At 52.6% G+C, this 22562-nt stretch overlaps 1 protein-coding gene across 1 annotated transcript in view; it reads right to left on the reverse strand.

Annotated features, from left to right (window-relative positions):
- Nucleotides 1–21823, reverse strand: part of LOC140403815 (ICOS ligand-like) — a 128360-nt gene extending 106537 nt beyond the window's left edge. The window contains exon 1 of the mRNA XM_072491978.1: nucleotides 21468–21823. Within this exon, the coding sequence (XP_072348079.1) occupies nucleotides 21468–21496 (29 nt within the window). The 5' untranslated portion in view covers nucleotides 21497–21823. The remainder of the gene's footprint in view (nucleotides 1–21467) is intronic.
- Nucleotides 21824–22562: the final 739 nt, after the last annotated feature.

Below are 22562 nucleotides of genomic sequence, written 5' to 3' on the forward strand. Positions count from 1 at the left end.
AACCCACGCAGACACGGGGGGAACGTGCAGACTCCACACAGACACCCAAGGCTGGAATCAAACCCGGGTCCCTGGCGCTGTGAGGCAGCCGTGCTAACCACTATGCCACCGTGCCGTCCGTTCATTGTCTACCTGGTTGCAGGGTTACATCCCCGTTTTGACCTTTTGTATCAATGTGGAAAACTACTGCTGGCTGTTTCCCCTCCCCCCCCCCCCAAATGAAATGAAATGAAAATCGCTTATTGTCACAAGTAGGCTTCAAATGAAGTTACTGTGAAAAGCCCCTAGTCGCCACATTCCGGCGCCTGTTCGGGGAGGCTGGTACGGGAATTGAACCGTGCTGCTGGCCTGCCTTGGTCTGCTTTCAAAGCCAGCGATTTAGCCCTGTGCTAAACAGCCCCGTACGCAAATGAATTGGGTACTTTAAATTTATTGAAAACAAATATTGATTGGAGACTGTGATACACACAAGGCAATCTGGAACTACCTTCCGGATCCATTTTGACTGTCTAATTGCTATCTAGTCCCGCTCTTACTGCATCATTTTAGACTGCGGGGTGAACATACATATAAACAGGCTATCCACAAAGGTCTCAACCTCAAATATGCACTGTAATGACACCAATTTCTGTTCAAATTCTGAAACACGGAGCTCAAGGTGCTGTAACCGATGACATTTCCTGCACAAATGGTTGTCCAAGACATGGAAAGCAACATGGACTTCCCACATAGCACAGGATGTGTACTCGAGGTTGGAGCAGCCCTGCCATTCTTTGTTTATCAATTTTTAAAATTCATTTATGGGATTTGGGCGTCGCTGGCTAAGCCAGTATTTATTGCCCATGCCTAGTTGCCCTTGAGAAGGTGGTGGTGAGCTGCCTTCTTGAACCGCTGCAGTCCCTGAAGTATAGGTTCACCCACAGTGCTGTTAGGGAGCTCCAGGATTTTGCCCCAGTGACAGTGAAGGAACGGCCGATATATTTCCAAGTCAGGATGGTGAGTGACTTGGAGGGGAACCTCCAGATGGTGGGGTTCCCAGGTATCTGCTGCTCTTGTCCTTCTAGAAGGTAGTGGCCGTGAGTTTGGAAGGTGCTGGCTAAGGAACCTTGGTGAGTTGCTGCAGGGCATCTTGTAGATGGTACACACGGCTGTCACTGTGCGTCGGTGGTGGAGGGAGTGATGTTTGTGGAAGGGGGGCAATCAGGCGGGGCTGCTTTGTCCTGGATGGTGTCGAGCTTCTTGAGTGTTGTTGGGAGCTGCACTCATCCAGGCAAGTGGAGAGTATTCCATCACACTCCTGACTTGTGCCTTGTAGATAGTGGACAGGCTTGGGGGGGGGGGGGGGGGGGGGGTCAGGAGGTAAGTTACTCTCCACAGGATTCCCAGCCTCTGACCTGCTCTGGTAGCCACAGTATTTATATGTCTGGGTCCAGTTCAGTTTCTGACCAATGGTCACCCCCAGGATGTTGATTGTGGGGGATTCAGCGATGGTAATGCTATTGAATGTCAAGGAGCGATGGTTAGATCCTCTCTTGAGATGGTCATTCCCTGGCAATAGTGTGGTGCGAATATAACTTTACATTTGTCAGCCCCGAGCCTGGATATTGTCCAGGTCTTGCTGCATTTGGACAGGAACTGCTTCATTATCTGAGGAGTCGCGAATGGTGCTGAATATTGTGCAGTCATCAGCGAACATCCCCACTACTGACCTTATGATGGAAGGGAGGTAATTGATGAAGCAGCTGGAGATGGTTGGGGCCGAGGACACTACCCTGAGGAACTCCTGCAGTGATGTCCTGGAGCTGAGATGATTGACCTCCAACCACCACAACCATCTTCCTTTGTGCCTTATTATTGCTACTAAAACGTACTACTGGGGATAAACCCGAGCCAATATTACAGCTATTCATAAATGTTACTCATACGGTTAAACCTACTAATATTTAATACACCTGACTAATAGTAATAAATCTCACTTAAGAATAGAAGAGAGGACCCTGCAGCTATTCAGTTGTTACTTGATATTATTAGTGAATCGTTTTAGCATTAATTGTTTAGACTCAGTCCCAATTGTTTAGACTCAGTTATTATCGAGATAATAAACTCAATGTGACTAAGGGGAAGAGTAGATAGGGAAGAGATGAAGAACGCCAAGGGACAGGTGGTCTGAGGTGCATTTGTTTCAATGCGAGAAGCGTAGCAGGTAAGGCAGATGAACATAGGGCCTGGATTAGTACCTGGGAATATGGGGCGAAATTCTCCGGTATCGGCGCGATGTCCGCCAACTGGCGCCCAAAACGGCGCAAATCAGTCGGGCATCGCGCCGCCCCAAAGGTGCAGAATGCTCCGCATCTTTGGGGGCCGAGCCCCAACCTTAAGGGGCTAGGCCGGCGCCGGATGAATTTCCGCCCCGCCAGCTGGCGGAAAAGGCCTTTGGTGCCCCGCCAGCTGGCGCGGAAATGACATCTCCGGGCGGCGAATGCTGATGGCATTCCCGCGTATGCGCAGTGGAGGGAGTCTCTTCCGCCTCCGCCATGGTGGAGACCGTGGCGAAGGTGGAAGGGAAAGAGTGCCCCCACGGCACAGGTCCCCCCGCGGATCGGTGGGCCCCGATTGCAGACCAGGCCACTGTGGGGGCACCCCCCGGGGCCAGATCGCCCCACAACCCCCCCCCAGGACCCCGGAGCCCGCCCGCGCCGCCTTGTCCCGCCGGTAAGAGAGGTGGTTTAATCTACGCCGGCAGGACAGGCATTTTAGCGGCGGGACTTCGGCCCATCCGGGCCGGAGAATCGCGCGGGAAGGCCCGCCAACCGGCGCGGCGCGATTCCCGCCCCCGCCAAATCTCCGGTGCCGGAGAATTCGGCAACCAGCGGGGGCGGGATTCACGCCAGCCCCCGGGGGTCGGAGAATCTCGCCCATGATGTTATTGGTATTACGGAGACTTGTTGAGGGAAGGGCAAGACTGGCAACTAAATATCCCAGGGTATAGATGCTTCAGGAGGGATAGAGAGGGAGGTAAAAGGGGTGGAGGAGTTGCATTACTGGTCAGAGTTGATATCACAGCTGTGATTAAGGAGGGCACGATGGAGGATTCGAGCACTGAGGCAATATGGGTAGAGCTAAGAAATAGGAAGGGTGCAGTAACATTGTTGGGACTTTACTACAGGCCTCCCAAAAGCGAGCGTGAAGTAGAGGTACAAATATGTAGACAGATTATAGAAAAATGTCGGAGCAATAGGGTGGTCGTGTTGGGAGATTTTAACTTCCCCAACATTGAATGGGACTCATGTAGTGTTGGAGGCGTAGATGGAGCAGAATTTGTAAGGAACATCCAGGAGAGTTTTTTAGAGCAGTATGTAAATAGTCCAACTCGGGAAGGGGCCATACTGGACCTGGTATTGGGGAATGATCCCGGCCAGGTGGTTGAAGTTTCAGTCGGTGATTACTTTGGGAATAGCGATCACAATTCCGTAAGTTTTAGAATACTCGTGGACAAAGACGAGAGTGGTCCTAAAGGAAGAGTGCTAAATTGGGGAAAGGCCAAGTATAACAAAATTCGACAGGAGCGAGGGAATGTGGATTGGGAGCAGCTGTTTCAGGGTAAATCCACATTTGAAATGTGGGAGTTTTTTAAGGAAAGGTTGATTAGAGTGCAGGACAGACATGTGCCTGTGAAAATGAGGGATAGAAATGGCAAGATTGGGACTTCCGGGTGCGGCGATGACCAGCTGAGTCGCACGTTTCGGCAGCTCCCTGTGAAACGGACTTTTGGGCTCTTGATAGGAGCCCCAACGGCAATTTTAACGGCTGAAAACACCGTGCGGTAAACCAGAAGGGTGTTCCCCCTGGACACGGATGGAAAAAGGAGAGGAAAGTGGCCGGATTGCAGCGGATCCTTTGGAACAACGGCAAGGAAGGCAAGCAGAAACCAAGATGGCGTCGGAAGGTGGCAGTTTCATATGGGGCCCTGAACAACAAGAGTTTTTGAAACGCTGCGTGGAGGAGATAAAAAAGGAAATGAAGAAAGAGTTGTTGGCCCCGATATTACAGGCGATTGAAGGGCTGAAAGAGGAACAAAAGACCCAGGAGCAGGAGCTTCGGGTCGTGAAGGCGAAAGCAGCAGAGAATGAAAACGACATACAGGGCCTGGTGGTGAAGTCGGAGATACAGGAGGCACACCAGAAACGATCTGTGGAGAGGTTGGAGGCACTGGAAAATAACGCAAGGAGGAACAACTTGAGGATTCTTGGCCTTCCTGAAGGTGTGGAGGGGGCGGACGTCGGGGCATATGTGAGCACGATGCTGCACTCGTTAATGGGAGTGGAGGCCCCGACGGGTCCGTTGGAGGTGGAGGGAGCATACCGAGTTATGGTGCGAGGACCGAGAGCAGGAGAAGCTCCCAGAGCCATAGTGGTGAGATTTCTCCGTTTTAAGGATAGAGAAATGGTCCTTAGATGGGCGAAGAAAACTCGGTGTAGTAAATGGGAGAACGCGGTGATCCGCGTCTATCAAGATTGGAGTGCGGAGGTGGCGAGAAGGAGGGCGAGCTTTAATCGGGCCAAAGCGGTACTTCACAAAAAAAAGATAAAGTTTGGAATGCTGCAACCGGCAAGACTGTGGGTCACATATCAAGGGAGGCACCACTACTTTGAGACGGCGGATGAAGCGTGGACTTTTATGGTAGAAGAAAAATTGGAATGATTGGACTACGAAAATGAACGTTTGGACAAAGTGGTGGGACGAGTGGGGGGGGGGGGGGGCGAAGAGGGATTGTATGATTAATCCTGCGGTATGGTAACTTTTCTTTCTCCCACAGGTGGTGATGGGGGGAGGTGGGGAGGGAGAGGAGATGGGGCGTTGGCCATGGGAGGCGGGGCCGAGGGAGAGGCGCGGGCTTGGTTCCCGCGCTATGATAATTATGGCGGGAATAGAGAAGCAGGAAGGAGGGGGCGCCGCACGGGGCGAGCCGTGATCACGGGGGAAAGCCGAGGTCAGCCAGAGTTTGCTGACTTCTGGGAGCAACATGGGGGGAGTAATTACGCTAGCGGGGGGTCTAGCGGGGGGGGGGGGAGGGGGGAATTACGGGGGTGCTGCTGCTGGGGAAAGGGGGGAGTGGGTGCGGGAAAGGATGGGCGGGGGGGCACCGTCTGGGAGAAATACAGCCGCGTGGGAACTGGGCGAGAAGCTGGAAAAAGATGATGGCTAACCGGCAAGGGGGGGGGGGTGGGAAGCCCCCCAACCCGGCTGATCACGTGGAACGTGAGGGGGCTTAACGGGCCGATAAAGAGGGCACGAGTACTCGCACACCTTAAGAAACTTAAAGCAGATGTGGTCATGTTACAGGAAACGCACCTGAAACTGATAGATCAGGTTAGGCTGCGCAAAGGATGGGTAGGGCAGGTGTTCCATTCGGGGCTGGATGCGAAAAACAGGGGGGTGGCTATATTAGTGGGGAAGCGGGTAATTTTCGAGGCAAAGACTAGAGTGGCGGATAACGGGGGCAGATACGTGATGGTGAGTGGCAAATTACAGGGAGAGATGGTGGTGTTGGTAAACGTGTATGCCCCGAATTGGGACGATGCCAATTTTATGAGGCGAATGCTAGGACGCATCCCAGACCTAGAGACCGGAAAGCTGATAATGGGGGGAGACTTTAACACGGTGTTGGAACCAAGGCTGGATAGGTCGAAGTCCAGGACTGGTAGGAGGCCGGCAGCAGCCAAGGTGCTTAAGGATTTTATGGAGCAGATGGGAGGGGTGGACCCGTGGAGATTCAGTAGACCTAGGAGTAAGGAGTTCTCGTTTTTCTCCTATGTCCATAAAGTCTATTCACGCATAGACTTTTTTGTGTTGGGTAGGGCATTGATCCCGAGGGTGAGGGGAACGGAATATACGGCTATAGCCATTTCGGATCATGCCCCACACTGGGTAGACTTGGAGATAGGGGAGGAAACAAGAGGGCGTCCACCCTGGAGAATGGATATGGGACTAATGGCGGATGAGGGGGTGTGCTTAAGGGTGAGGGGATGCATTGAAAAGTACTTGGAACTTAATGACAATGGGGAGGTTCAGGTGGGAGTGGTCTGGGAGGCGTTGAAGGCGGTGGTTAGAGGGGAGCTGATATCAATAAGGACACATAAAGGGAAGCAGGAGAGTAAGGAACGGGAGCGGTTGTTGCAAGAACTTTTGAGGGTGGACAGACAGTATGCGGAAGCACCGGAGGAGGGACTGTATAGGGAAAGGCAAAGGCTGCATGTGGAATTTGACTTGCTGACCACAGGCACTGCAGAGGCACAATGGAGGAAGGCGCAGGGTGTACAGTATGAATATGGAGAGAAGGCGAGCAGATTGCTGGCACACCAATTGAGGAAAAGGGGAGCAGCGAGGGAAATAGGGGGGGTGAGAGACGAAGATGGAGAGACGGAGCGGGGAGCGGAGAGAGTGAATGAAGTGTTTAAGACATTTTATAAAAAATTGTATGAAGCTCAACCCCCGGATGGGAGGGAGAGAATGATGGAGTTTTTGGATCGGCTGGAAATTCCCAAGGTGGAAGAGCAGGAAAGGATGGGATTGGGAGCACAGATCACGGTAGAAGAAGTGGTGAAAGGAATTAGGAACATGCAGACGGGAAAGGCCCCGGGACCGGACGGATTCCCAGTTGAATTTTACAGAAAATATTTGGACTTGCTCGCCCCGCTACTGACGAGGACCTTCAACGAGGCAAAGGAAAGGGGACAACTGCCCCCGACTATGTCAGAAGCAACGATATCGCTTCTTTTAAAGAAGGAAAAGGATCCGCTACAATGCGGGTCCTACAGACCAATCTCCCTCCTCAATGTAGATGCCAAGGTCTTGGCCAAGGTAATGGCAATGAGAATAGAGGAATGTGTCCCGGGGGTGGTTCATGAGGACCAAACTGGGTTTGTGAAGGGGAGACAGCTGAACACGAACATACGGAGGTTGTTAGGGGTAATGATGATGGCCCCACCAGAGGGTGAAACGGAGATAGTAGTGGCGATGGATGCCGAGAAAGCATTTGATAGAGTGGAGTGGGATTATCTGTGGGAGGTGTTGAGGAGATTTGGGTTCGGAGAGGGGTATGTTAGATGGGTGCAGCTGTTGTATAGGGCCCCAGTGGCGAGTGTGGTCACGAATGGACGGGGATCGGCATATTTTCGGCTCCATAGAGGGACAAGGCAGGGATGTCCTCTGTCCCCATTACTGTTTGCACTGGCGATTGAGCCCCTGGCGATAGCGCTGAGAGGTTCCAAGGGATGGAGGGGAATACTTATGGGAGGAGAAGAACACCGGGTATCTTTATATGCGGATGATCTGCTACTATATGTGGCGAATCCAGCGGAGGGGATGCCAGAAATAATGCGGATACTTGGGGAGTTTGGGGATTTTTCAGGGTATAAATTGAACATGGGAAAGAGTGAGCTGTTTGTGGTGCATCCAGGGGAGCAGAGTAGAGAAATAGAAGACCTACCGTTGAGGAAGGTAACAAGAGACTTTCGTTACCTGGGGATCCAGATAGCTAAGAATTGGGGCACATTGCACAGGCTAAATTTGACGCGGTTGGTGGAACAGATGGAGGAAGATTTCAAGAGATGGGATATGGTAGCATTGTCAATGGCAGGGAGGGTGCAGGCAGTTAAGATGGTGGTCCTCCCGAGATTCCTTTTTGTGTTTCAGTGTCTCCCGGTGGTGATCACAAAGGCTTTTTTCAAAAGGATAGAAAAGAGTATCATGGGTTTTGTTTGGGCCGGGAAGACTCCGAGAGTGAGGAAGGGATTCTTACAGCGTAGTAGGGATAGGGGGGGGCTGGCACTACCGAGCCTAAGTGAGTATTATTGGGCCGCTAAAATTTCAATGGTGAGTAAGTGGATGGGAGAGGAGGAAGGAGCGGCGTGGAAGAGATTAGAGAGGGCGTCCTGTAGGGGGACCAGCCTGCAGGCTATGGAGACAGCCCCATTGCCGTTCTCACCAAGGAACTATACCACGAGTCCGGTGGTGGTAGCTACACTGAAGATTTGGGGATAGTGGAGACGACATAGGGGAAAGACCGGAGCACTGGGGGGGTCCCCGATAAGAAACAACCATAGGTTTGCCCCGGGGGGAATGGATGGGGGATATGGAATGTGGCAAAGAGCAGGTATAATGCAATTGAAAGATCTATTTGTGGATGGGAAGTTTGCGAGTCTGGGAGCGCTGACCGAGAAATATGGGTTGCCACAAGGGAATGCATTCAGGTACATGCAATTGAGGGCTTTTGCGAGGCAGCAGGTGAGGGAATTCCCGCAGCTCCCGACACAAGAGGTGCAGGACAGAGTCATCTCAAAGAAATGGGTGGGGGACGGTAAGGTGTCGGATATATATAGGGAAATGAGAGACGAAGGGGAGACTATGATGGACGAACTAAAAGGGAAATGGGAAGAAGAGCTAGGGGAGGAGATTGAGGAGGGGATGTGGGCAGATGCCCTAAACAGGGTAAACTCGTCGTCCTCGTGCGCCAGGCTAAGCCTGATTCAGTTTAAGGTATTACACAGGGCACATATGACTGGAACACGGCTCAGTAAATTTTTTGGGGTGGAGGATAGGTGTGCGAGGTGCTCGAGAAGCCCAGCGAATCATACCCATATGTTTTGGTCATGCCCGGCACTACAGGGGTTTTGGATGGGGGTGACAAAGGTGCTTTCGAAAGTAGTAGGAGTCCGGGTCGAACCAAGCTGGGGGTTGGCTATATTTGGGGTTGCACAAGAGCCGGGAGTGCAGGAGGCGAAAGAGGCCGATGTTTTGGCCTTTGCGTCCCTAGTAGCCCGGCGCAGAATATTGCTAATGTGGAAAGAAGCCAAGCCCCCGGGGGTGGAGACCTGGATAAATGATATGGCGGGGTTCATAAAGTTAGAGCGGATTAAGTTCGTCCTAAGGGGGTCGGCTCAAGGGTTTACTAGGCGGTGGCAACCGTTCGTCGAATATCTTGCGGAAAGATAGATAGGGGAGAACAAAGAAGGCAGCAGCAGCGGCCCAGGACTTGGGGGGGGGGGGAATGGATGGGGGGGGATGGGGGGGGGGGGGGTGTGTGGCCTGAGACAAGGCAGTTGCCAATTAGGGCTAGTTTTTATTTTTTGTTATTTAATATTTATTTATTTGTTGTTGTTTTTGTTTAAATTTAAAAAGGTCATTATTATCTGTATTGTTACAATGTTGTGTAAAGGATGCACAATGTACTGTGTTGGTTGACCAAAAATTTTCAATAAAATATTATTTAAAAAAAAAAGAAATGGCAAGATTAGGGAACCATGGATGACGGGTGGAATTGTGAGACTAGCTAAGATGAAAAAGGAAGCATACATAAGATCTAGGCGACTTAAATCTGATGAAGCTTTGGAGGAATATCGGGAAAGTAGGACAAATCTCAAACGCGCAATAAAGAGGGCTAAAAGGGGTCATGAAATATCTTTGGCTAACAGGGTTAAGGAAAATCCCAAAGCCTTTTATTCGTATATAAGGAGCAAGAGGGTAACTAGAGAAAGGATTGGCCCACTCAAAGACAAAAGAGGGAATTTATGCGTGGAGTCAGAGGAAATGGGTGAGATTCTTAATGAGTACTTTGCATCGGTATTCACCAAGGAGAGGGACATGACGGATGTTGAGGCTAGGGATGGATGTTTAAATACTCTAGGTCAAGTCGGCATAAGGAAGGGGGAAGTTTTGGGTATTCTAAAAGGCATTAAGGTGACAAGTCTCCAGGTCCGGATGGGATCTATCCCAGGTTACTGAGGGAAGCAAGGGACGAAATAGCTGGGGCCTTAACAGATATCTTTGCAGCATCCTTGAGCACGGGTGAGGTCCCGGAGGACTGGAGAATAGCTAATGTTGTCCCTTTGTTTAAGAAGGGTAGCAGGGATAATCCAGGGAATTATAGACCTGTGAGCTTGACGTCAGCGGTAGGCAAACTATTGGAGAAGATACTGAGGGATAGGATCTATTCACATTTGGAAGAAAATAGACTTATCAGTGATAGGCAGCATGGTTTTGTGCAGGGAAGGTCATGTCTTACAAACCTAATAGAATTCTTTGAGGAAGTGACAACGTTAACTGATGAGGGAAGGGCTGTAGATGTCATATACATGGACTTCAGTAAGGCGTTTGATAAAGTTTCCCATGGCAGGTTGATGGAAAAAGTGAAGTCGTATGGAGTTCAGGGTGTACTAGCTAGATGGATAAAGAACTGGCTTGGCAACAGGGGACAGAGAGTAGTGGTGGAAGGGAGTGTCTCAAAATGGAGAAGGGTGACCAGTGGTGTTCCACAGGGATCCGTGCTGGGACCACTGTTGTTTGTGATATACATAAATGATCTGGACGAAGGTATAGGTGGTCTGATTAGCAAGTTTGCAGATGATACTAAGATTGGTGGAGTTGCAGATAGCGAGGAGGACTGTCAGAGAATACAGCAAAATATAGATAGATTGGAGAGTTGGGCAGAGAAATGGCAGATGGACTTCAATCCAGGCAAATGCGAGGTGATGCATTTTGGAAGATCCAATTCAAGAGCGGACTATACGGTCAATGGAAGAGTCCTGGGGAAAATTGATGTACAGAGAGATCTGGGAGTTCAGGTCCATTGTACCCTGAAGGTGGCAACGCAGGTCGATAGAGTGGTCAAGAAGGCATACAGCATGCTTGCCTTCATCGGACGGGGTATTGAGTACAAGAGTCGGCAGGTCATGTTACAGTTGTATAGGACTTTGGTTAGGCCACATTTGGAATACTGCCTTGTGTCATGATATTCAGATAAACATCATAGCACATACATATGATGGACAGATCAACGGACCAATCAACACACACACAACACCACAGCCAATCACAGGCAAGAGCATACACAGTACAAAACAGGGAACACAACACTTCCTGAGGATTCCAGCAGGAGACAGCTCAGGGCACAGAGCTCATAGCAAGCCACTCAGACATCCACCATGTGCTGAGTGCCACTACAAGATAGTATTAGGAATAGGTCCACAGATTCTAGGGTTATGATCGAACCTCAGTAACCAGTTTACCACTGTAAATAAATGTTAGCAATAAAACTGAGTTGTACCATTCGCAACCGTGTTGGTTCGTCTGTGTAGCAGAGCACCCAACACATCATAGTACCAGGAGTAACTGTGGGACCCACCTATGGATCCTCCGGAATCTGCCATCCTGCGCCATGGACACTGTCAGCACACCGCAGCCGCTACAAGTCGCTGGAAACCTCGGCGGAAATTGGAAGCTGTTCAAAAAGCGCTTCCAGCTCTTCCTGGAAGCCAACGAAAAGGAGAGCGCCTCGGTCACCAGAAAGATCACCATCCTCCTCTCCACGGCAGGGCAACACGCCATCCATGTCTACAACTCCCTGGTGTTCGCGGAAGGTGAGGACAAGACCAAGTACAAGACGGCCCTTCTCAAACTCGACCAACACTTCAGCGTCGAGGTCAACGAGAGTTTCGAGAGGTATCTCTTCCAGCAGCGCCTGCAGGGTAAGGATGAGCCCTTTCAATCCTTCCTTACGCACCTCCATATCCTCGCGCAGTCCTGCGGTTACGACACCACCTCCGATTCCATGATTCGGGACCAGATCGTTTTTAGGGTCACCTCGGGCACCCTATGCCAGCAGCTCTTAAAAATAAAAGGCCTCACCCTAGACTCCGCAATCGAAGCCTGTGTCCTGCATGAAAATGCGACTAGCCGCTACTCCCAATTTCAGGCGGCCAAATCGGCGAGGCAGGCGCCCTACGCGGCCGGATCGGCGAGGCAGGCGTCCTACGAGGCCGAACGGGTCCAGGCGATCGAGTTCCTCCCGACCCGCGGCCCGGACGAGGGCGGCCATTTCGCTCACTTTCCGCGGCGTCCCGCGTTTGTGCGCGGCAAAAATGACGTCGACACAGAGGGACGTGATGCGCAGGCGCGCTCGACCCAAGACCGAACTGCGCATGCGCGGTGGCGCAACGAACGTCATGACGTCACGATGTGCGGCAACTACGGAGCTGCACATTTAAAGCGGCAATGTCCGGCAAGAAACCGACAATGCCTCCGCTGTGGCAAGATGGGCCACTACGCTGCCTGCTGTCGAGCAGCTCAACCTGCCAATGTCCCCCAACTCCGACAACCTCGCAGGGACGTGCGGACCATTCAGCCTCCTTACTACGAGTCGTGCCCAGACGATATCCAGACCAGTGACACAGACGACCGGGACGCCTTCCGTGTTGCGGTCATTGATGGGAACCGGATGTCTCCAGCCAGGACCCACCAGCCGATGCCAGTGAACACTGCCAATCCGGGTGATGAATGGAGTGCCACGCTAATGGTCAACCGATCACCGATAACATTCCGTCTGGACACTTGGCGCCTCCGCCAACCTCATAGCATGGTCAGCCTTCTACGCCATGAAGGTCAGACCACCAATTCGGCCATCCCGTTGCAGGATGGTCGACTACAATGGGAACGTTATCCCGGCTATGGGATCCTGCCAGCTCCAGGTGACACACAACACACACACGGCCACACTCTCATTCGAGATAGTCGGATCATCAAAGGACTCCCTGCTACGCGCACAGGCATGCAAGGTTCTCCACCTCGTGCAGCGGGTCCACGCTCTGTCTCCAGACGGCACGTCAGACTTCCCGGATGCAGAATTCAGGGCACAGCTCCAATCGCTCCTCGCCCACAACCAGGAGGCATTCGAGGGCATGGGAACACTGCCCTACACCTACAGAATTCGGCTCAAACCGGACGTCACCCCGGTCATTCATGCACCTCGCATGGTCCCAGCACCACTCAAAGACCGCCTCAAGCAGCAGCTGCAGGATCTCCAGGACCAAGGGGTGCTATCCCGGGTCACGGAGCCCACGCCATCGGTCAGCTCCATGGTGTGTGTTAAGAAGCCCTCCGGCGAGCTCCGGATCTGCATTGATCCAAAAGACCTCAACAACAACATAATGAGGGAACACTACCCCATACCCAAACGGGAAGAGATCACGAGCGAAATGGCCCGGGCTAAAATCTTCACAAAACTGGATGCCTCGAAGGGTTTTTGGCAGATCCAACTGGATCAGTCCAGCCGAAAGCTGTGCACCTTCAACACCCCTTTCGGCAGGTTCTGCTACAACCGAATGCCATTTGGCATCATCTCGGCAGCCGAGGTCTTTCACAGGATCATGGAGCAGATGGTGGAGGGCATTGAAGGGGTGCGCGTCTACGTGGACGACGTCATCATCTGGTCCACCACACCACAGGAGCACAGCAATCGTCTCCAGCGCGTCTTTGCGCGGATACGGGAAAACGGCCTGCGCCTCAACCGAGCCAAGTGTTCTTTCGGCCAAACCAAGCTGAAGTTCCTGGGGGGGCACATTTCCCGGTCAGGGGTCCGTCCGGATGCAGACAAGGTCAGCACCATTACAGCCATGCTGCAGCCGGCAGACAAGAAAGCAGTGCTACGCTTCCTGGGCATGGTCACCTTCCTGGGGAAGTTCATTCCCAACCTTGCCTCCCACACGACTGCTCTGCGCCACCTCGTCAAGAAGTCCACGGAGTTCCAGTGGCTGCCCGCATACCAGAAGGAATGGGAGGAATGTTGTCAGACAAGAATTGAAGTGCATAAGTTGGGAACATAGGCTGTCAGGGAAGGACACAAGTGAAATGTGGAACTTGTTCAAGGAACAGGTACTACGTGTCCTTGATATGTATGTCCCTGTCAGGCAGGGAAGAGATGGGCGAGTGAAGGAACCATGGTTGACAAGAGAGGTTGAATGTCTTGTTAAGAGGAAAAAGGAGACTTATGTAAGGCTGAGGAAACAAGGTTCAGACAGGGCATTGGAGGGATACAAGATAGCCAGGAGGGAACTGAAGAAAGGGATTAGGAGAGCTAAGAGAGGGCATGAACAATCTTTGGCGGGTAGGATCAAGGAAAACCCCAAGGCCTTTTACACATATGTGAGAAATATGAGAATGACTAGAGCGAGGGTAGGTCCGATCAAGGACAGTAGCGGGAGATTGTGTATTGAGTCCGAAGAGATAGGAGAGGTCTTGAACGAGTACTTTTCTTCTGTATTTACAAATGAGAGGGGCGATATTGTTGGAGAGGACAGTGTGAAACAGATTGGTAAGCTCGAGGAAATACTTGTTAGGAAGGAAGATGTGTTGGGCATTTTGAAAAACTTGAGGATAGACAAGTCCCCCGGGCCTGACGGGATATATCCAAGGATTCTATGGGAAGCAAGAGATGAAATTGCAGAGCCTTTGGCAATGATCTTTTCGTCCTCACTGTCAACAGGGGTGGTACCAGGGGATTGGAGAGTGGCGAATATCGTGCCCCTGTTCAAAAAAGGGACTAGGGGTAACCCTGGGAATTACAGGCCAGTTGGTCTTACTTCGGTGGTAGGCAAAGTAATGGAAAGGGTACTGAAGGATAGGATTTCTGAGCATCTGGAAAGACACTGCTTGATTAGGGATAGTCAGCACGGATTTGTGAGGGGTAGGTCTTGCCTTACAAGTCTTATTGAATTCTTTGAGGAGGTGACCAAGCATGTGGATGAAGGTAAAGCAGTGGATGTAGGTTCCCCATTGTAGGCTTATGCAGAAAGTAAGGAGGCATGGGATAGTGGGAAATTTGGCTAGTTGGATAACGAACTGGCTAACCGATAGAAGTCAGAGAGTGGTGGTGGATGGCAAATATTCAGCCTGGATCCCAGTTACCAGTGGTGTACCGCAGGGATCAGTTCTGAGTCCTCTGCTGTTTGTGATTTTCATTAATGACTTGGATGAGGGAGTTGAAGGGTGGGTCAGTAAATTTGCAGACGATACGAAGATTGGTGGAGTTGTGGATAGTGAGGAGGGCTGTTGTCGGCTGCAAAGTGACATAGATAGGATGCAGAGCTGGGCTGGGAAGTGGCAGATGGAGTTTAACCCTGAAAAGTGCGAGGTTGTCCATTTTGGAAGGACAAATATGAATACGGAATACAGGGTTAATGGTAGAGTTCTTGGCAATGTGGAGGAGCAGAGAGATCGTGGGGTCTATGTTCATACATCTTTGAAAGTTGCCACTCAAGTGGATAGAGCTGTGAAGAAGGCCTATGGTGTGCTAGCGTTCATTAACAGAGGGATTGAATTTAAGAGCCGTGAGGTGATGATGCAGCTGTACAAAACTTTGGTAAGGCCACATTTGGAGTACTGTGTACAGTTCTGGTCGCCTCATTTTAGGAAGGATGTGGAAGCTTTGGAAAAGGTGCAAAGGAGATTTACCAGGATGTTGCCTGGAATGGAGAGTAGGTCTTACGAGGAAAGGTTGAGGGTGCTAGGTCTTTTCTCATTAGAAAGGAGATGGATGAGGGGAGACTTGATAGAGGTTTATAAGATGATCAGGGGAATAGATAGAGTAGACAGTCAGAGACTTTTCCCCAGGTGGAACAAACCATTACAAGGGGACATAAATTTAAGGTGAATGGTGGAAGATATAGGGGGGATGTCAGAGATAGGTTCTTTCCCCAGAGAGTAGTGGGGGCTTGGAATGCACTGCCTGTGGAAGTAGTTGAGTCGGAAACATTAGGGACCTTCAAGCAGCTATTGGATAGGTACATGAATTACGGTAGAATGATATAGTGTAGATTAATTTGTTCTTAAGGGCAGCATGGTAGCATTGTGGATAGCACAATTGCTTCACAGCTCCAGGGTCCCAGGTTCGATTCCGGCTTGGGTCGCTGTCTGTGCGGAGTCTGCACATCCTCCCCGTGTGTGCGTGGGTTTCCTCCGGGTGCTCCGGTTTCCTCCCACAGTCCAAAGATGTGCAGGTTAGGTGGATTGGCCATGATAAATTGCCCTTCGTATCCAAAATTGCCCTTAGTGTTGGGTGGAGGTGTTGGCCTTGGGTAGGGTGCTCTTTCCAGGGGCCGGTGCAGACTCAATGGGCCAAATGGCCTCCTTCTGCACTGTGGATTCTATGATAATCTATGATTAATCTAGGACAAAGGTTTGGCACAACATCGTGGGCTGAAGGGCCTGTTCTGTGCTGTATTTTTCTATGTTCTATGTTCTAAGCTCACCACAGCCCCGGTATTGGCGTTTTTCGACACATCTTGTGACACTAAAATTTCGACTGATGCCAGCCAGTCCGGCATTGGGGCGGTCCTTCTACAGCGGGATGACACTGCGTCATGGGCCCCGGTCGCCTATGCCTCACGGGCCATGACCCCCACAGAACAGCGCTACGCGCAGATGGAAAAGGAGTGCCTGGGTTTGCTGACCGGAATAGACAAGTTCCATGGCTACGTGTATGGTCTCCCCAAGTTTACCGTTGAGACTGACCACTGCCCCCTGGTCAGCATCATAAATAAGGACCTGAACGAGATGACCCCTCGCCTCCAGCGCATCCTACTTAAACTCAGGAGGTATGACTTCCAACTGGTCTACACCCCGGGAAAGGACCTTACCATTGCGGATGCCCTGTCTAGAGCAGTGAGCACACCGCCAGATTCGGAGGGGTTCGTCTGTCAGGTCGAGGCGCAGGTGGCCTTCACATCGGCAAATCTGCCAGCTGACGACTCCAGTCTGGCCCGTATTCGCCGAGAGACTGCGGCTGACCCCCTTCTACAACGTGTGATGCGCCACATGACGGGAGGGTGGCTCAGAGGGCAGTGCCTGCAGTTCTACAATGTCCGGGACGACTTGGCCGTCATTGATGGTGTCCTTCTGAAGCTGGACCGGATTGTGATTCCGCACAGCATGCACAAGCTGGTCCTCGACCAACTACACGAAGACCATCTGGGGGTCGAGAAGTGCAGACGGAAGGCCCGAGAGACGGTATACTGGCCGGGCATCAGTGACGATTTTGCCAACGTGGTGCTCAACTGCCCCACCTGCCAAAGGTTTAAGCCGGCGCAACCTCCTGAGACGCTTCTGCCCCATGAGCTGGTGACGTCCCCCTGGGCGAAGGTGGGTGTGGACCTTTTTCACGCGCTCGGCAGGGACTATGTAATCGTCATAGATTACTTTTCCAACTATCCAGAGGTCATATGCCTGCACGATTTGACATCGTCCGCTGTCAGAAGGGCCTGCAAAGTCACCTTTGCTCGCCACGGCATTCCGATTACGGTCATGTCGGACAATGGGCCCTGTTTTGCCAGCCAGGAATGGTCGTCCTTTGCTGCTTCGTATGGCTTCACACATGTGATGTCCAGCCCTCTGCACCCCCAGTCCAATGGCAAGGCGGAAAAGGGCATTTACATCATCAAGCGGCTCCTCTGCAAGGCTGCTGCTGCCGGATCGGATTTCTGCCTCGCCCTGCTGGCCTATCGCTCGGCCCCACTAGCCACTGGCCTCTCACCAGCCCAGCTGTTGATGGGTAGCGCCCTCAGGACCACTGTGCCATCCATCCTGGCACCCACAACCAACCATGCTCCGGTACTACACAGAATGCAACAGCAGCGCATTCGCCAGAAGAGGCCATATGACACACGGGCAACTGATCTTCCCGCCCTGGCGCCTACCAGAAGGTGGCTGGTCAGCACCTGCCGAAGTTCTCCGACGCTTGGCTCCCCGCTCGTTCCTGGTACGCATGCCTGATGGATCCGTGCGTAGGCGCAATCGCCGGGCTCTTCGCCTATTTCCACGCTCGCTACGGGAACTTACACCGGTACCGCGCCCTCCTGTTGTTCCTGATATCGACTTCGTGGAGCTTCCTGCCACCATGTCCCTTCCGTCGTCGCCCGTGGCCAGGCCCATTCCTCAGCCGGTGGTTCCAGACCCACCCTTGAGGCGGTCAACCCGAATTCGTCGCCCGCCTACTAGACTGGACTTATGAGCCTGTTTGTACATTGAACTCATAATACCACTGTGTTAATATGTTTCTGTTCTTCCTTGTCGTTACAGGAGTTCGTTTTTGTCGTTCAACATTTCCCAGTTCTTTGTTTATGGTACAACCTCGTTGTTATGTCACACCCGACATCGCCCCTTGTATATAGTTTAGCCCCATGTACATGCTGTAGATATTGCACACACACACATTCAGCTGCACTCAGTACACATCTCTATTTATAACCACATGGGCACATGTTCTTGTAAAAAAGGGGGGATGTCATGATATTCAGGTAAACATCATGGTACAAACATACATACATACTGATGGACAGATCAACGGACCAATCAACACACACACAACACCACAGCCAATCACAGGCAAGAGCATACACAGTACAAAACAGGGAACACTGCCAAAGTGGGCAGCACGGTAGCATAGTGGTTAGCATAATTGCTTCACAGCTCCAGGGTCCCAGGTTCGATTCCAGCTTGGGTCACTGTCTGTGCGGAGTCTGCACATCCTCCCCGTGTGTGCGTGGGTTTCCTCCGGGTGCTCCGGTTTCCTCCCACAGTCCAAAGATGTGCGGGTTAGGTGGATTGGCCATGATAAATTGCCCTTAGTGTCCAAAATTGCCCTTTGTGTTGGGTGGGGCGACTGGGTTATGGGGATAGGGTGGCAGTGTTGACCTTGGGTAGGGTGCTCTTTCCAAGAGCCGGTGCAGACTTGATAGGCCGAATGGCCTCTTTCTGCACTGTAAATTCTATGATCTATGATCTACGACACTTCCTGAGGATTCCAGCAGGAGACAGCTCGGGGCATAGAGCTCACAGCAAGCCACTCAGACATCCACCATGTGCTGAGTGCCACTACAAGATAGTATTAGGAATAGGACCACAGATTCTAGGGTTATGATCGAACCAGTAACCAGTTTACCACTGTAAATAAATGTTAGTAATAAAACTGAGTTGTACCATTCGCAACCGTGTTGGTTCGTCTGTGTAGCAGAGTACCCAACACATCACCTTGGTCTGCAGTGTTTCCTACATTATCCTCCAGTCAAAGGACTTGGCTTTGAGATGTCAGGGGCGACATTCTCCGACCCCCCGCCGGGTCGGAGAATGGCCGGGGGCTGGCGTGAATCCCGCCCCCGCCGGTTGCCGAAGTCTCCGGCACCGGATATTCGGCGGGGACGGGAATCGCGCCGCGCCGGTTGGCGGGCCCCCCGCTCGATTCTCTGGGCCGAAGTCCCGCCGATAAATTGCCTGTCCCGCCAGCGTAAATCAAATCACCTACCTTACCGGCGGGACAAGGCGGCGTGGGCGGGCTCCGGGGTCCTGGGGGGGGCACGGGGCGATCTGGCCCCGGGGCGTGCCCCCACGGTGGCCTGGCCCGCGATCGGGGCCCACCGATCCGCGGGCGGGCCTGTGCCGTGGGGGCACTCTTTCCCTTCCGCCTCCGCCACGGTCTCCACCATGGCGGAGGCGGAAGAGACTCCCTCCACTGCGCATGCGCGGGAAACTGTCAGCGGCCGCTGACGCTCCCGCGCATGCGCCGCCCGGGGATGTCATTTCCGCGCCAGCTGGCGGGGCGGAAATCCCTCCGGCGTCGGCCTAGCCCCTCAATGTTGGGGCTCGGCCCCCAAAGGTGCGGAGCATTCCGCACCTTTGGGCCGGCGCGATGCCCGTCTGATTGGCGCCGTTTTGGGAGAATTTCGCCCCAGGTGTTTGTGAAAAGTACCATGTCAACACAAGTCTTTATTTTACCCAATGCCCTCGGGACAGGGAGTCTGAGGAAATTCACTCCCATCGCAGATGAGGAAGGCTCAGGGCTTTCTCAATATGGGGCGGGATTCTCCGCGACCCGGCGGAGCGGGCCACTCCGGCGATGAGGAGTGGCGGGAACCACTCAGGCGTCGGTCCGCACCTTCAGGGTCTAGGCCGGTGCTGGAATGGTTTGCGCCGCACGGGCTGGCGCGGAAGGGCCTCCGCCGGCCGGCGCGAGTTGGCAAATGCGCGGGAGTGCCAGCGCATGCGCAGGGGGTTCATTTCCGCGTCGGCCATCGCGGAGGAATAGAGTGCCCCCATGGCACAGGCCCACACGCGGATCGGTGGGCCCCGATCGCGGGCCAGGCCACCGTGGGGGCACCCCCCCGGGGCCAGATCCCCCCGGGGCCCCCCCGAGGACCCCGGAGGCCGCTCGTGGAGCCAGGTCCCGCCGGTAAGTACCTGTCGTAACATACGCTGGCAGGACCGGCTGAAAACGGGCGGCCACTCGGCCCGCCGTGGGCCGGAGAATCGCAGGGGGAGGGTCGCCAAATCCCCGGCGCTGGAGAACCCGGGGGGGCCGGAGAATCCCGCCCATGGCTTTAGCCTATCTTTGTCTCTCTGTTCTTGTATTGGTCGACAATAGTTCATTTGTATTCTGGGTTTCTGTTCCCCATGAATCATTGTTATTGTATTTTGTAATTTACAGTGTTATGTGCGTTATTGTGACGATCTCTGGAGAGTACCCAGTGCTGTTCATCTCCACCCATCTGTTCCCTACAACATGTCTGAACTTTTATCTTACATCTCCCCCTCCCCCACCCAAACCACCACCATCAATTTGCTTCTGTCCGCTTTCAGTAAAGAGCTTCCAGTGCTGAATATCGAATCATCCGATCATACAGCATAGAACAAAGAACAAAGAACAGTACAGCACAGGAACAGGCCCTTCGGCCCTCCAAGCCCGTGCCGACCATGCTGCCCATCTAACCTAAAACCTTCTACACTTCCGGGGTCCATATCCCTCTATTCCCATCCTATTCATATATTTGTCAAGGTGCCCCTTAAATGTCCCTATCGTCCCTGCTTCCACCACCTCCTCCGACAGCGAGTTCCAGGCACCCACTACCCTCTGTGTAAAAAACTTGCCTCGTACATCTCCTCTAAACCTTGCCCCTCTCACCTTAAACCTGTGCCCCCTAGTAATTGACCCCTCTACCCCGGGGAAAAGCCTCTGACTATCCACTCTGTCTATGCCCCTCACAATTTTGTAGACCTCTATCAGGTCACCCCTCACCTCCTTCGTTCCAGTGAGAACAAACCGAGTTTATTCAACCGCTCCTCATAGCTAATGCCCTCCATACCAGGCAACATCCTGGTAAATCTCTTCTGCACCCGCTCTAAAGCCTCCACATCCTTCTGGTAGTGTGGCGACCAGAATTGAACACTATACTCCAAGTGTGGCCTAACTCAGGTTCTATACAGCTGCAACATGACTTGTCCGGGATGGCTCTTTGAAAGTTATTGTTCAATCTGTTTCCACCTCCCATTTCTAATAAAACCAACCTCCTTGCGTAAGTTAGTGCTGGAGCTAAGAGTGTGATGCCCCCATGGTGGAAGTGCCGACTACTCCTGACTCACGAGAGTAAAGGACAGACATCAAGGCGAATCACTGGGGGGAGGGAGCGTAAAGAGCTTGTGAAGTAGTGTCAGGTAAGGGGAGAGGCCGAGGTATGAAATGTCTGGGTGTGGATACCATGCCCCCCCCCCCCCCAACAGGAGGAGCTTCAAATCCCCCAGCAGTGAGTGAGCTGAACTCACAGTAACCTCAGCTCAGTAAACGTGAGGTTCCCATTTAAATTTCTTACCTGAATCGTGGCCTGCAACCTGGATCCATGCGAGCTGTACAAAGTCTGGCAGCAGCGATGTCAAACTGATTTGAAATATATATATCCTGACAGCCCAGTGCCTGGAGAGCGAATATCTAAACCACAAGCTCAGGAAGTGGTGGATGCAACCTCTCCTGCTGCACTGGGGAAGCGACACTGAAACCAGCTGCTGCCAATCGAAAGTTCTCAAGGACTTTTCAAAACTTTCTTTCTTCCACCGACTTAACTTCAAAACTTTCTACTGAGGGAGGGGTTTATCTCGAGTTTCGGGAAACCCCCAAATGCTTCCTTTCGGTCCCCCAGTGAAATATCTTCGTGACTAAAGCCACTCCCGAGTAAATCCACGCCTGCTAGTTGCTCAATCTCTGCATTTTTTATGATTCACTGATGAAAGAATAAAAGGATTGCAAATAGCAGCCAGGGGAAATTCAACTGTGATTTGAAAATACCCTGAAAATGATCGATAATAGGAAAAGAACAGATTTTAGACAACACTGTCACTGCCAGTGGATCCTCCAAAACACTATCACAGCCACTGGATTCCCCAAATCAGTCACTGCCACTGGATTCTCCAAAACACTGGGCGTCATTCTCCGACTCCCAGGTAGTGGTGTCCTGGGTAGTGGTGTCCGTTGGCCGCCATGAATCCTGTCCCCGCCGGTTGCCGAAGTCTCCGAAGGGAGAAAAGTCGGCGGGGCGTTAATGGCGCCGCTGCCGCGGAGAATGTCACGGGTCTGCGCAAGGCAGCCGATTTTCGGTCTGCCGATATTCTCCCTTCCGGATGGGCCGAAGTCCCGTCGACGTGATGACCGTTCACGTCGACGTAAATTAAACCTCCTTTTCATCGGCGTGACCCTGTGCTCCAGGGTCACGCCGAACAGCGTGGAGGTGAGTGACGGCCTGGGGGGTTGGCTCTGGGCAGGTGATGGCGTGGCCGCAGTCTGAATGTGTGAGGAGAGGTGTGTCTCGGGTTGTGTGTGTGTGTGTGCGGCCGGGGGGGGGGGGGGGGTTAGAGTGGGCTGGGCTCCGGGGGAGTGCCGGGAGGAGGGTCCGTGCTGGGGAGGGGGATGGGGG

Source organism: Scyliorhinus torazame, chromosome 29, assembly GCF_047496885.1.
Source record: "Scyliorhinus torazame isolate Kashiwa2021f chromosome 29, sScyTor2.1, whole genome shotgun sequence".
Lineage (NCBI taxonomy): Eukaryota > Metazoa > Chordata > Chondrichthyes > Carcharhiniformes > Scyliorhinidae > Scyliorhinus > Scyliorhinus torazame.